This window comes from Seriola lalandi, unplaced genomic scaffold (assembly GCF_002814215.2).
Source record: "Seriola lalandi dorsalis isolate HSWRI2012SDOR001 ecotype SW California unplaced genomic scaffold, Sedor1 jcf7180002052955, whole genome shotgun sequence".
NCBI classification, from domain to species: Eukaryota; Metazoa; Chordata; class Actinopteri; order Carangiformes; family Carangidae; genus Seriola; species Seriola lalandi.
The window spans coordinates 312,152-328,043 of NW_019523508.1; the positions used below are offsets into that span (position 1 = coordinate 312,152).

The 15,892-nt window shown below is 41.7% G+C and overlaps 1 protein-coding gene across 1 annotated transcript; it reads right to left on the reverse strand.

Annotated features, from left to right (window-relative positions):
* On the reverse strand, window positions 1-14,073 carry ptpn3 (protein tyrosine phosphatase non-receptor type 3). Its single transcript, XM_023400750.2, has 27 exons — window positions 13,921-14,073; window positions 13,284-13,350; window positions 12,588-12,729; window positions 11,416-11,550; window positions 11,215-11,257; window positions 10,939-11,020; window positions 10,204-10,248; window positions 10,058-10,110; window positions 9,749-9,866; window positions 9,553-9,640; window positions 9,355-9,443; window positions 9,212-9,275; window positions 8,702-8,904; window positions 8,483-8,608; window positions 7,977-8,138; window positions 7,303-7,396; window positions 7,144-7,221; window positions 6,943-6,999; window positions 6,096-6,252; window positions 5,808-5,983; window positions 5,394-5,484; window positions 5,095-5,156; window positions 4,837-4,983; window positions 3,983-4,111; window positions 2,572-2,717; window positions 2,302-2,437; window positions 1-677 (listed from the first exon to the last, which is right to left on the reverse strand). Exons 3-27 carry the CDS (start codon window positions 12,654-12,656, stop codon window positions 603-605), a joined length of 2,625 nt encoding a protein of 874 aa, XP_023256518.1. The 5' UTR covers window positions 12,657-12,729; window positions 13,284-13,350; window positions 13,921-14,073; the 3' UTR covers window positions 1-602.
* Between the last annotated feature and the right edge of the window lie 1,819 nt (window positions 14,074-15,892).

Consider the following 15,892-nt stretch of genomic DNA (forward strand, 5'->3'; position numbering starts at 1 on the left):
TATAAATCAGTGTGTTTATTTAGTGTCTTAATAATTTAAGAGTGATGAGCAGTGGATTTGGTGCTCCTCTGGTGGACAGCATGCGGTGCTGCACCACCTCGACTTTACAGTATTATCTGCTGTAGTGATCTAAAGCCTGCCTTGCTCTTCGTCTCTGGACACACAGATAAACTACAGATTACAACCATCCTGGTCTGCCTCTGCTGCCCTCTTCGATCCATCGACTGGGAGGCACGAGTCTAAGGCACACATAGCTTAATAAGTGGAGGCATCACTCCTGAGTGGCCTCGTGGACAGAAATTAGCAGCTCACGTCAGTCTTACATCAGTCTCTATGGAGACCACAGCCTCTATAAGCTTAATGCACGATCAGCAAAAACTAAGGCCGACTAGCTTTAAGATTCATACTCTAGGCAACGCAGATCACAGACAGCTGTGCTCTGAAGCCAGTTATACTTTCACTCTCCAGTCTTTGTACCAGTCCCATAGGCATGACAGAGGTTAATCTGTTATAGCTCCGGGAGTCCCTCGGTGGAAGTTGCTTTCTATGAGATGAGGCTGAAACGGTAAGTGTGTCTGTTTTGGTCCTGTTGCTGATTTGAGTTAAGGTGCTGTAGATCCCCCCTGCTTCTCTTTGTAGACTCGCAGAATGGCCTCACACACAAACTGGAATTGACACTGAAACACACAACATACCAAGTGTTATTAGTTATTGGAAAACAGTGCTGTTTTTAAAGGATAACACTGGTGATATTCTATATTTTGCTTATTGTCAACGGATCCCATGAAAAGAACAAACCATCAATCAACTGATCCTACAAACAAGTATAATCTGTGTGCTGATATATTGTATTCCTCCTTGTAATAGAGCTCCAATGGTGTCTGAAATCTATTAAAAACCCATGAATGAGCCACATGGTTGTGCTGGGTGATGTGCTCCTTCACTACCATGAACATGGGCACTGTGGTGTATTTTAAATCAATCCCACATACACCATCCTGCCGCAGATTAATCCATATTTGTGGGTGAAAATAGTCCCACAAAAAATGCACTTGTTTTTACAACTATTTGGGGAAAATTTCGCAAACTGCAGTACCCAGCAAACCTCTTTGACAAGACTAGGAGTAGTTTATCATGTTAGCATGCAAACCTTTGGGAACCTTGAATCTCTGCATATATGAATATTTAACATTTATAAAGTCAAAAAGGATTGAAATTGATTGGACTCATACACTGTTTTCATGGGATTTTTTTGGCAACAAGACAAATACAGAACAATGCCAGCCTTATCCTGTGCCACATGGACCCTTGACAAGAAGGTGTGTCCTCTGACTATGCATGTTTCCATAACTGAGACACAAACATATGAGGGGAAACCTGCACAGCAGAAACAAAAACATCAGAGAGAAGAAGCCGTAAGGGCCGGATCTCCTTTCAAAAATGAGGGTGATAGTGGTAGCAGCAGTGCCCTAGAAGTGGGCATGTGACTCGAGGGCTGCCAAATTCCCAGCACTACCTCCTATCAAAGCAGTAACACTTTCCTCTCCTTCGACAACTACCACAGAGGTGCCACAGAGCATGGCTTCCAAACTCAGCTTGCTGCTCTGCCTCATCAGTCATTAGTATAAAACTGTGGCAGTCAGGTTTCTGTGAATGCATGAATGAAAGTTACAGATGACATCGCTCTACAGATGTCAAAATATCGGCATGACATTGGCCTTTAAAAAGTTATTCTGGACACAGTGAATTTCACAGTAAGTTTCCTCTCCGTTTACTTACAAGATATTTTCAGAAAAAGTTTGAGCACACAACTCATTTTTAATCTTCCAGAAGCCCTCTATTAAACCACATTCCTGAAATTTCAAACTAATCGCAGTGGGTTTAATGAAATATAAAAACCAACCTGTTATTTAATTCATACACGCACTTGAACAGCCTGCACTGAGCCAAGAGAAGGCATGTGGCTACGATGTCATTGTAGCATGCAGCATACCACACGTCACCTAATATTCTCTGTGGTCACATCCTGCCATATGTCAAGCCTTTAAACTAAGAAAAAAAGATTTCTCCACCTGACGGCTTTTCCTATAAACAATCAAAAATGCGAAGATGTTTTAGACCACATGTAGAAAGACAAATCAGCTGGACCTTGTGATAATTAAAAGTTTGTCTTGCTATCCGCCACAAGATATTCAGAGCTATAAAATCTTGTTGTCAGGTTACAAGTTATTATGATGTAATCGAACAAAACAAAGAATCATCTAACGAGCGAATCATAAATCTTGTTCTGTTTCTTTGTACCGTAGTCTGAACCATCATTGCTCGTTGATCTCTCAGTGTTTTGACAATGTCCAGCGGGAACACCGGCCGACCCTTTTCCAACAGACTCAGCGCCGTTTCCATGGTGATTAGAACACCTGTCCGTCCTATCCCAGCGCTGAAAATGTAATTTGAAACAAACACGGCATTAGGTGTATAGCAGAGGCGGGTACAATACATGCTGGCGGTGTTCAATTAGAGTATAACCTGTGTATGTGAGAGTGTGTGTGTGTGTGTGTGTGTGTGTGTTACCTGCAGTGTACCATTAGCGGCTCTTCGCCTCTCCTCCTCTCCCTGACTGAGCTGATGAACAGCAGGAAGTCTGAAGGGTCATCAGGTACACCGTGGTCCGGCCACGCGACATACTGCAGGTGTGTGACTGCACGCTCCTCACCTCGCTAAGCACGCGAGCACACACACACACACACACACACACACACACACACACACACGTACATACAGTATAAGAACACACAAATGACAAAAAGAGACCAATAATGAGAGATAATTAAAGTACTGCATACCCACTAGTTAACATAATAAACAGGTAACCTTTTGGGAAACATATCACCCACATGAGAGGAACGCTGCAGCGCTACAGGCTCAGACACTGACATTACTCACTATGTGAGAGGGTGCAGTGGAAAAACAGAGCAGGTGAGGAGAACAAAACATGCACGTGACCAGTAGGTGACACTGAGATTAGGAAGTGAAGAGGGACACAGAGATGAAAACAGAAAAACAGGTGGGGTGGAAAATGATAGAGGAAAAGACCAGATTTGGAAAAAAAAAAAGAAAAGAAAAAAAAAAAGTGAGGCGGGGAGGAGAACGACTGAGTTTAGAGTTTATAATGGGCATGTGGCCTGTGACTCCATGCAGGGATTAACTCGCTCCGCCAGAGGAACAGATGGGCCCACACAGCAGTATCTGTGTATGCATGTGTGTGCATTCATGCTTCATGCCTCCTTGAGCATTATCTATTTATTTACCTGTTCGCTATGGATGTTTATGTGGAAAACAGCTCTTTTATATCTGATCATCTACCATATCAAGTGTTTTAAACTTGATCAGATTAACTTCTCAGAAATACCTGCAATACCAACACACCTGCCCATCCACCCACACACAGGTGTGCTTCAAAATTTGTTAATACACACTAATGCACATGCCCACCCACGCACACATACAGGCCGTGCTGCCCACACGGAAGTGACTGTATGTTAGCAGCAGTTAGTTTGCCAGGAGCGGCTGCTGCCTGTGGTGTGCTCTGTTATGTGACATATGGCACAAACATGGTACATGCCACTGCAAACATACAAACAGAAAAACATCGTGTGGTGTGACCGTGGTCATGCTTTGCTCATGTTTCATGTGGATATGAAATATGTTGACTATTTTCTTGATCGATCAGATTGTTTGGCCTGTATAACATCAGAAAACAGTTTACCAATGTGATGCCAAAGTCTAGTTTTGTCTGAATCTAAAAAATGTTGAATTTACTTTAATATTAAGACAAGGAAATGCAGCTAATTTTCACATAAGACAAGCTTAAACAAGAGACAGAGTTAGATTTTGTACTTAATATTCTCTTGCTGATTCATTTTCTATTTAAGTAGTCGACTAAATATTCAATTAATCAGTGCATCCTCGTTTGCTACTGTACCTGTGTGTGTGTCAGAGTGAACTGTCGCGTCACATACGCCAGGTTACACTCCTCTGAGTGACACTTCACCCGCATGTGCCCGTAATCCTTCACTTCAGGGGGATGCGGCCAGTACTGGTGGCACTTGGTCTGCAAAGTGTATGACATCACCAACAAATTACATGACTTCTGACATGAGTCATCAGTCGGGATACATTTTATTACTGCTGCTACATGAGCTGTGCTCCGCTCTCATGAAATCAAACCCATATTCAACAGCATGGTGTGTTCAACCTAGCAGTCTGAGGAACAAAGGCAATTCATCAGAAGCTTGATGGGAACTGATTGTCAAATTGTGTGTGTGTGTGTGTGTGTGTGATCCTCAAGTAGAGAGAATCTCAGGGCACTTGACGAATATCAGAAAAATGATCAATTAATGAGAGCATCTGGTTACCAAGCAACAGGCAAGCGGAGACAGAAACATCTTCATTCAACAAGACCTTGATATCTCGCTGCCTCCGTCTCTGTGTGGATGTGACTTCACCCTCGAATTATTTATCACTGGCACCACGAACACTCTTTGCATTTAGCTATTCTCTGCACAGTGAGACCCTGTAATTACTCAAAACTGTGCCAATTGATTATTTCTGTGTGCAAACATCACCATCAAGCCTTTTATTTACATTAATCATTTATCAAATGAAACAGCATGGAATAATCTGCTGCTGCAGTAATCACGTTAATGCGCAGATGATACTGAGCTGTGTAATTTCGAGTGTTTCCCTCGCTGTTTACTCGTTCTCCATTCCTGTGTGTGTGTGTATGTGTGTGGCTGTTTACTGTATAGAAGTATGAAGGTGTAGAAGTATGTATACCCGTCCCCTCTCTGTCAGGGTTGTAAGCATGATGATGGTGTGTGTCTTTTGCTCCCAAACAGTCTGCCAAAAGTGAGTGCAGGTCTGTGGCAATGGACCCTGTGCCGCAACATAACGTAAACATACACCAGATACTGGGGGCGCCACCTAAGAGACAGACAAATAAACACACACATACACACACACAAAACAGAGGATCAATTTACATAAAATGCCAGACAGGGACAAGACACACAATTTCATATTACTGATGTTCACCGTGATGTGGCTGGCATTGATGTAGTCCTCCTGGCCCTGGAGCACCACTCTGGTAGTATCATCTGAAAGGAAAGCAGGACAGCAGCGTGTGGGGGTCATAACAGAGCTGTCCATGCACCGCATGCTCAGCCAATTAAATTTTATGACGTGCCACAGCAGTGTGCTCCAAATAAATGTTAGAAAGGTAGCACAGAGTTGGGGGTGGAGGGGAGCAAAGATGTGGGAGGGGGTGTCCAGGTAGAGAAGAGGCAAACAACAGGGCACAGAAAAAACAGATAGTCAGGATAAACAGCACTTACAAGGCAAAACATCCTTGTATCGATTCTTGTCCATGTTCTCAGAGAGCCGCGCACAGTTTAGTGACAAACCAGGCTTCCTCCTGTATAAATTCTAGAAATTACAAGCATGCAAACACACACAAACACACATGCGCGCATAAACACACACAGAAACATACACAAACATAAAATACAAATTCCAGGCCCTGGCCCCTCTTTGTTTTAGACTGTCAGGAACAGAGTCCAAGTGAAGATTAGGGCCAACATCTGTCCCAAAAACAGCACTTAACAGGCTCATTATAATCCAAGCTAAATCCTGCTTAAAATAAAGACAAATACGACCGTTTGGGTGTTTTAGTTCTACATATATACATACATATATATACACGGTTAAACACCTGTTCACTGTTTCGCTCCCACTTGCATTTTAAATACCTCAAAATGGAAACAGAGTGTGCCAGACTGTATTCCTCTCTCCAGCTCTCTCATTGATTCTTCTAGAGTCGTGACGCGCTCTGACTGGCCAGGTGACTGCACTTTGTCTCCCTGCGATTGGCCGGTGAGTGTGAGGGCGGGAGGCAACTGCAGCAGGGGTGCCGCCCGGCCAGGACCTGGAACACAAGGACGGTTCAAGGCTGTCATTAATATTCATGAATACATGTCGGACAGAGTGCACGCTTGGATCACGTGCTGCTTCAGCACTTTTCTCAGCTACACACTCACCTTTACGTCTGATGAGCAAGGCCAGCTCTCTGGAGTGTGACTCTCTGCTGGCTCGTATGAACATGACAACCTGGTCATGTGTGTGTTCAGAAATGTCTCGACCGTTGATGAGGACCACCAGGTCTCCCTCCAGGAGTTTGGGCTCACATCGGCCTGCCTACAAACAACACAGGGTCATTTAGACAGATAGATATCACTATCTGTGTATATGTCAGCTGATAAATAAGAAATCCCAACAGAAATGCCAGTGTCTCCATTACATAGTTCGTCCACCAGGGATCACTGATAACTTGATTTTTCAATTGTAAAATATCCCACTCAGTGCTTATCTTGGTGACATATATATAAAAAAACAAGTCTAAGGAACAACGGGGATGTATCAAGATATTTTGTGTACTTTTTATGTTTATGCCAAAAAAAATATTATCATCCAATATATCATTACTGAATTTTTTAATCTCCCAAATAACAAAAAAACAGTATGGGCCTCAAAAATACATTATTGGACAGCACATTTTTATTGATTTTCGTTATCAGTTAATCAGTCTGAGTTAATAGACTAATCGCTTATTTAAAAGAAAGAAAAAATGTCTGAAAATAATGAAAAATGTCTGCCACAATTTCCTCAAGTCAACAGTAAAAATTGTTTGTTTTGTGAGACCAGCAGTTCAAAACCCCAAAACAGTGTCCATTCAACGAATCAACTAACCGTTGCAGTTCTATTCAGCTCAGTACATTTGGCTAAATATCTATCAATACGTCCATGCTGTGCTCACATTTCATCACAAAGTTATTTTGCCACAACCTGGAAACAGCAGACAGTCAAAACACAAACACATCTTCTTACCGGAGAGTCTGGTTTTACGTGCGATATTGCTAGAGGCATCTTCTGATCCACCCCACCCTGGGAGGAGTTAAGAACAACAGAATGGAGTCAGAGTAGAGTAATCACAACACTAACACATTGTGTGTATAAAAAGAAAATCTAACTTTGCTTTGTGTGCTGAGTGTGAGCTACATAGAAAAATTGAGAGCGAGAGAGACCCACTTTAACATTGAAGCCAAACTTGCCCTCATGATCAGGAGCAATACATATTAGCATCAAGTCACCATCGCCGAGAGTACCCTGCGTAGACACAAGTACTCCGAGTTAACACACACATGAATGGATACACACTCATTTAGAGCTGATAATAAGAAAACTGACCTTGTCATATTGAGGTGAGCTTTCCTCCTCTCCTATACTGTCATCATTTTGGAACAAAGGTTCATCTGGGCCTCGGGTATAACTGCCGGAGAGGCTGAAAGAGATTAAATGAGGAGATTATTTCACTGATCTGTAGCTTAATACATGACTTTCATGTTTGTGATAATATGATTCTAACTATTCTAACTATTACTCATATCTTTATCATTTTGTGCTTTTCTCTCTTTTAAATTATGCACACATTATTACACAACATTGTGACTGTGATTTAAATGGCTGGTATTTCCTAAAGCACAGGTACAGGGTGCGGCTTATTCTTTCTTAAATAAACCTTCATTAATAAACCTCAGTAGTGTTAGGTTCACCCAAAGGCAAATGCAAAAAATACATTTCTAAATAAACTCACAAAATGAAACCAAATCTCAGTAAATCTGGTGGCGACATTCGTCATATGATTTCTTTCAACAGACACCAACTAAAACTTTAACCTCTTACATCTTGGTGAGACATTAATACTGAGCAGCTCTTTCCATTCAAACATAAATCCGATTGCAATTTCATCACAAAAATGATTAAACTACCTCCTAACATACGTCCTGCCACTGAAGCCTGCTGAATCGAGAGAGAGACTGAGAGTGTGGAAAGACACCGTTTCTGTTGTAACTGATACTAACTTGTGTGGTGAACTCTCTCCCTCACTGTCCTTGCTGCTGCTCACAGACGCCCTGTAAGTGTAGAAGACATCCTCCCCCTCTGACATCTCCTTCAGATCATTGGCCAGCTCCACTGAGGATGGACGGGGTTTACGGATGCCGTGACGGACTCGAGGACTTCGCCTGCCAGAGAGATGAAACAACAGTTTTCAGGTGGTTGCTGCATGATTCACCAGAATGAATTTAAGACATTTCAAGAAATTTGGAAGAAGAAGAATATGGAAGACTATTAAAAATAAGATTTATGTAAATTATTTCAAGACTCTTTTTATGACCTTTTTAGGCCATTTTTTGAGGAAACTGAAATCAATGCTTTTTATGACCTGCAGATTCCTGATTTTACTCTGAACCAGGTCAGTATAAGATTTTGTTACATGACAGGACACAGTCTGAGTTCAAGAGAGGGAAAACGATGATGAGTTTATTGCAGAGTGCAGCTGCTGCCTTTTCAAGGTTGCAGGTCATACCAGTTTGGGGTGGATGGGGGTGATCTTGAGGGCAGACTCTTGGTCTCGAGATGCTCTGATGAAATCGACCTCCGGAGGACTGGGTTCCACACCATCCCTCCCACCACCCGCTGGCACACTGGACCACTACCAATTTAAGACGTGAAACGCAGAAAATTTGTAAAAGTTCAGTAATTATGACAAGAATAATTGAATATAAACGTAAAGGTGGAGGCTCACCTTTCAGTTTTACTGTTGCCGAGGCCCAGGTGCTGTGTTATCAGCTTTGTGTAGGACTGAACTGTGCTGTTGTTGTGCTTGGGGCTCCTGCCAGTTCGGTTGGAGCAGAAGAAGGAGTGATGATCCACACAGGACCTCCACAGGTTCTTACAGGTTTTGGGGCAGGGCAGAATCAGAGACACCTCACAGTCCTGGGTCTCCCCCTACAACATACAGACTTTAGATCCCTTGGGATTCTTTAAAATGCATCATCTCTGAAAGCTGCTCATGTTGCTTTGTTGCTGGCAATAAAAAACTGCCTGATTTCATATTATTCATGAATGATTTATTACTTGTCCCACAAAGAAAAATAAACTTTTCTAATTTTAGCTCTACAAACACACAGCTCAATATAAAAACAATCAAAAAAATGTTGTACTGACTCATTTTCAGTGGACAGCAATTAAAAGCGAGTTTGTTCTTTGCAGAGCTTTAAACTATTCAGAACAAACAAATGGCAGAGGGACTCACATGTTTCCGTTTCAGATGTATAAGCAAGCGTTTCCTCTTGAATGAAATCTTGATTATATTCCCCCTGAATACAGAGAATACAATTAGAGAGAGGCTCAGAAAATACAAGAACCAGCCATCTAATTAGCAGCATCATTACTCACCAGGGGAAGAAACTGGAGCAAATCATATTACAGAATATTGCAACACCACTTGAGGCCAAACCCACCATCAGGCGGGCATTGTTGACGTCCTGAGAAAGAAGGTGTGAGGGAATGACATGAAGTGCCATACAAGAGATGAATCAAAAGGATGCTGAGGAAGTTAAAACGGAACATGATATAGAAAGTAAACAACGTTACCATGGCTGCATGCAGCTCCACTCCATACAACTCCAGTGTCCGTGCGGTGTTGAGGAAACACAACTCCGCCTCGCTCTGCTTCAGCCCCCTGGGAATACACACAGTCACACAGTCACACGCAACAACAGGCACCAACTGCAAAACAAAAAAGTTGTTTTTCAGCGGCAGCTACTGTAGATGTAATAAACTAAATTACTTGTGCTGTGGATGCAGGTCCTCCACTTTAAACAGAAAGTCTTCATCTTGTTCAGGGATAAAGTGACACTTTGAGAGGTAACCAGGGAGCCGGGACGGACAGTGATCCCCCATCTCCGCTACAGATGGTGGAAAGAGACACTGAGCATCCACACAGAAACAAATAACCAGATCCACAACATATGCACACACTGACATCTGGGGTATTGTAAGAGAGCTGCTGCTTATTGAGAGCTTCCTCAACAGGAGTGATTACTCACACAGTTATTATTAAGTCATTAATCATTTGTTTCTAAGAGACGGGACTTACACTGCACAGCGTAAGAGGCCAACACTACAGCTGCACTCAGCGGGCACTGCAACCTGCAATCATACTCCATGATTACACACTGTAACAGCTCAATGCAAACGATGCACAAAGGGATGGGCGTTTTTGTGTTTGTGTGAGTTACTAACCGTCCTTCTCTGATGTCACTCCTGATCTGGAGGAAATACAGGTGTCTGCAGGGACAAGACAACAGGAACTTTACCATCCAACGCCTGTATTGTGTATGTCATGCAGAAAGTGGTTACTTTGGTGTTTTTAATCATTCTAGTAGCTAAGTGGATGATTCCCATGATGATGAGCGTTCACGTCATCAACATGGTTGTATGATTACAGAGTAGGTGGTGTGAGAATTAAAACGCTGTGTACTGACAATTTTGCACCATATCCATTGAATCTGGGTTTAAAAACATTGACAACAGTCACAGTCTTTGGCTGATGTGAGGTGTCCATATTTGTTTTTTTTTCCCATCACTTTTGTATTGTGCCAAGTCAAGCTTTCAGAAAAAAATCAGTGTTTCCAAGGAGCAATTACAAGTTAGTTGATTGGGTGCTGGTATTTACAAGTCTGAAACTCATAATTACAATATGACATGAATGCGGTATGAACAGCCTAACAGAGCTGCCTGTGTGATTTTTATTTTATTAGTGCTTCCACTGCATAACAAAAACAGGGATTTATTTGTTCGGCCTATGCGTGAGCCAAACATTGATAGTGCACTAAAAAATGTCAAACATAAATAGACAACAACAAGTCAGTCCTTTGTTTTTATCCACAACCCCTATCTGTGCCACATAGCTTCTTCAGATCAAACAGAGTGATATACTGTAAGTTTGCTATATAACAGAGAAGCACACCCATTCACCTTATCTGTTCATGCTGCAGAGAGTTGGGATCAGAGATGAAGAATCGTACTCTGAAGTTCAGATAAAAGGGAGACACAAGACCTGCAGAGAAATGTCATCTTGTAAAACAATGACAAACTAAATCTATGGCAGCAGGTTTACCTCAATCTTTTACTGTCCCTCTTCCTTCTTCTTACACCTCCTCTTTAGCTATGCATTCAAATTAATTTGAAAATATGTATTTGACTAGAAATATAATTCTAGGTGAAGACAGTGAACTTTCTGCATTCAGATACCTTTTATCTGCTTCTTCAAGGGTTTCTCAGGCTCCAACCATCTCTGAGAGAAAAAAATTCATTAAGTGTAATGGCTAACCGGGGCTAAAAAAAACATTTATGTAAGTATACCCTGTGGTTATCATTGTCTAAACAGCAATCAGCGAGTGCAATACGTTACAATCTTAGCCCAAATGTGCAGCAGATGAACAGTGAGCTCACAGGAGAGTATGTGTTGGCTGTGATAGAGGCGATGGCTGTGCTGGATTCTCTGATCTGCAGACTGAAGAGCTGCCTCTCCTGCAGGCCCAGGTGGTCACATACTTGGTCCAACAGTACCACACCTTCATCCTGCTTCTGAAAGATGGAAACAACAAACAACATTTTTACTAGCCAAAACTGTGAGTGACATTTAACAGTTGGTTATTTGCACATGTAATTATACTGCGCCATATGCTGCTGTAGTGCTCAATGTATAGATAGGGCTGCTTATTTAGGCCTTTATCTTTCAAAACAGCAGTGAACAAAATCAATAATACAATCCTCCAGGTAAGAATCTGATTTCCAAAAGACTATCTGCAGCATAATACTCTGTAGTTTAACTCTTCCTTGTTGTATTAGTCTCTCTGAGGGATAACCTGCAGCTCATCTGAATTTTACCCAATTTTGCTCTCCACTTCTTTGTTGCAGGAAGAATATTCACATCACAAGAGGACCATGTTTACTGTAAACTGCCGCAAATAGTGTGTTCTTGCAGCAATAAAAACAATAGTTTTTGATGTGTGTGGGCAAAAAAATCTGGGTGAAGATCAGTACAAACAGGCCTCGCAACCCTTCAAAAAACTTTTGGTTCTTTTTGTTCTTTTACAGTGTAGATCTGCGAAAAATGAAAACAATGAGCCTTATCTAAAGGCAAGAAGTGCAGGTGTCATATAAAGAGAGCAAGGAGTTTAATATCGGAAATTCTTCGTACATTACAACCACAGCACACTCCCCGCTCTCCCACTGTTCACATAAAGATGCTGCACAGCTGCTGTCCTAGAAAGCAGTATTGTGACTGTCTTTCTGCATGTGTGTGAATGCAGATCGTCGAGCTGTGTATGACATGAAAGGCTGATGATGCAACAGGCTCCCAAGTGTGACAAGCTCTGTGAGCTGCAGGAGCTCAACGTGTCCTTCAAACCAAGGTCAAACTGTTGAACGAGAGATGTGGATCAATGCGAGTAGGAAAGAATAGTCTGCCACTATATCATGCACTGACATTACGATCATTAGCAGAGCAGCGAGACAGATAGGAGCAACATATGATCTTCTCAACTACAGACAGGAAACAGTGTGTGTGTGTGTGTGTGTGTGTGTGTGTGTGTGTGTGCGTGTTTATATGTGTTACGCACGCTGACTCTGAAGGTCTCGATAGTGCCGTCCAGCAGCTGAACTAGGCAGAGCAGGTCCGGTTTTGGCATGTCTGTTACCACGGTAACTCTGCCTCCCTTTCAAGACAAACACCCTGCCCTCAGCTCGTCACTGAGAGGGGACCTGAAAACACACACACACAGACACACAGATACACACCCAAACACGCGCGTGCACACACACACAACCACAAAAACAGTGTCAGATGTTTCCAGGCTGTTGTCTTCCAATGAAAGCACCTCCCTCAGGATGACATTGTGTGGTGACTAATATATGTGCTAGATGGAGCATCAGGCTGCAGTGAGTAATGCATCGTGAATGCGAAGGAGTGACTGTGTGTGTGTGTGTGTGTGTGAGTTTGTGTAATTCCTTATTATTTGGCCTGGGTCTGAACATGTCCCTTCCCTCTCCCTGCTGCTCTCTTTCTGCATCTCTCCGCCTTTTGCAGGCAGCTGAATGATAAGAATGTTAAACATTTTCAGAGTTGAGCACGCCCATCTACAGCACAGCAACTGATCTCAGACGAGCCGCTGGAAGCAATGCATGAACACAATAACACACACACATGCACTGCTAATGCATGCATGCACGTATGCGCTCGAACTTACCCCAACTTTGAGAATATCTCTCTATGAGTGTGTCTGAGCATCTGTATGCATCCAAGTATAAGTACGTACATGTGTCCTGTGTTGACTTCCAGGTGAACAATTAATGGATCCAGGCCAGCCAGTCTCACTCCTGTTTCTGAAAGCACACACGGTGTTTGAGTTAATGTTTGAACACAGCAACACAGTCTGAATACATTAAAAACAGAGCTGTTAGATGTGTATAAGAGACAGTGACTACACTAGACGTTCTGGATCTACAGATGAGGAAATGAAGATAGACTTATTTTATGATGCTTTTAACATATAAAGACTTCACTGTCATAGTCTAATCTGTACACGTTAAAAGTGTACGATGAAGGATAGAAAACACCCACTTTAAATCTCAGATCTACAGCCTCGTCTCTGCTGCTTCACCAAAATTGTTAATTTAATAAATAACCAGGGCCTGTCTGAGTATGAGGCCCATATTTTTGTTCTCCCTCCGTCCCTGCCTGTCGATAATAAACTATGCTGTGATCTCGCTGTACTTTGAGCCGCAGCGCGAACAAGGAACCTGTTGACTACCTGAAGTTTTCTACAGCTACACCCAAAAGGAGGAACTCAGCACGGGCAAACTTTCCTCCAACCACGACGGTCCTCGTAACTACGACTGAATGTTTTTTTCTGGGGGAAGAAAAGGTTTAAAAGAAGGAAAAGGCATGTCTACCTCAGTCGTCCCGCTTCAGAGACAGGTCATATTCCTCAGACTGTCCGCTGTGAAAACCTCGGGACGGGGCGCGTTGGAAGAGCCAGGTAGAGTTAGGTAAATATCCGGGACAAGTTTCTCATCCCTGGCTGCGCTGCTGGCTCCGCGCGGCCCCGCCCCTCCACCGCCGCGCGCGCGCGCGCTCCCTGTGGGATGCGCGCTACAGGGGGCGCGCTCCCTGTGGGATGCGCGCTACAGGGGGCGCGCTCCGAAGCTTAGAGAATGCAAACTAAACTAAAACTAAAAACTAAAATAAAAACAAAACTCCATTACAAGTGAAAGTCCTACATTGAAAATTATAATCATGTAAAAGTATGTAAGTATCTCAAAACCATTAAAAAACAATTTAAATTATCAAAACAATTAAACTGAAAAGCAGCAAATCCTTACATCTTAGAAGCTGGGCCATGAAAAGTTTGCATTTGCGTGAAAAATGTCAGAATAGCTGAAAATTAACTGTCAATCAACTAATCAATTGTTTCAGCTCTACTTGTAGGCTATATATTACATAGGCTATTGTTGTTCAAGCCAATCTATAACTTTGTATCATATTTCATAAGGTCTTGATACAGTATGTTTTAATTTCTAAGTAGCTAGTAACTAAAGCTCTCAAATAATTGTAGTGGAGTAAAAAGTACAACATTTGTCCCTGAATTATAGTTAAGTGGAAGTATAAAGTGGCATGAAAAGAAAATAATAAAGATAGGTGATAATAATCAAGACACTTTGCTTAATCAAGTAATGACAGTACTTGAGTAAATGTACTAATGTGCTTGTTGTTATTTCCTTTATTTTTTATTCAGTATTATATTGTTATATAAGAAATAGTAGCCTATAGTTTATCATACAGTAACAGTGGGTTACCATTTATTTGTTTTGATTTTATTTTCATTCTATACTTTATAGTTTTATCTAATTTATTATAGAGGAACACCAGTGATAGAAAATCTAAATTGAGTGTGTGAAGCCTTCATCTGCTTCAGATCAGAAGATTTACAGACATTTATTTGTCCTTTTCACTGGTGTGATTGGGGTTAAAGGCCATGGTGCTGGTTTTGTCCATTTATATGAAGATATAGAAACCCCAAAGAAATAGGAAAAATAGAAGGAGTTCCTCTGGTTTGCTGTCACCATCTTCAGGACAGATGGAGTACTACTGCTGCCATGTAACTGTATCCAGCACAGAAAATCTACTGTATGAAGACTATTGCATTAGGCCTATATCATTAAATCACCAGTAATAACTCCAATAATGACCTTTTTAGTGATCTGTAACAAGCTGATGGAAATGTTGTTATTTTATAAAGCATGTTTCACAAGCTTTTGCTTATATTAAATTACTCTATATCTATATATACTGTATGTAAAGAAAAGTATTTGTCAGAGGGTTTCATATAAACAATTTAAACAATTAAAAAGGAAAATACAATACAAATGTGCTTAGTGCATAGTGTTTTTTCGTCTTTACTCCACCATTAATGATTTCACAAACCCTCAGATTTATAACATGAACCTTTGGAGGGGTGTGACCCCTAGGTTAAGAACCACTGGACTAAATTATCCAACTGCATGTAAAGTGATTAAAACACACACATCTAATAATGTCATACACATGAGTGCTTTTATTTTTGATACTTAAAGTACATTTTGTTGATAGTAATTCTGCACTTTAACTTCAGGAATTCTACTTGTATTCTACTTTCATATTTGTTATATTAATATATTGTTACCTTTACTGAGTACTTCTTCCTGGTTGATCTGGTATCTTTTTGGTGGCTTTCCTGAACACTGTTTGACTGTTGAGATGTGTGCTTGGTGTTCAATGTCACCTGTTGCATGCCTGCAGAAGCCAAAAACCAGCCACAACCAGTTTGCATGCTGTCAGGGTGATGGGACAAGAGGTTGCAGTCTGAGGGCGGGCAGTCAGACTAGC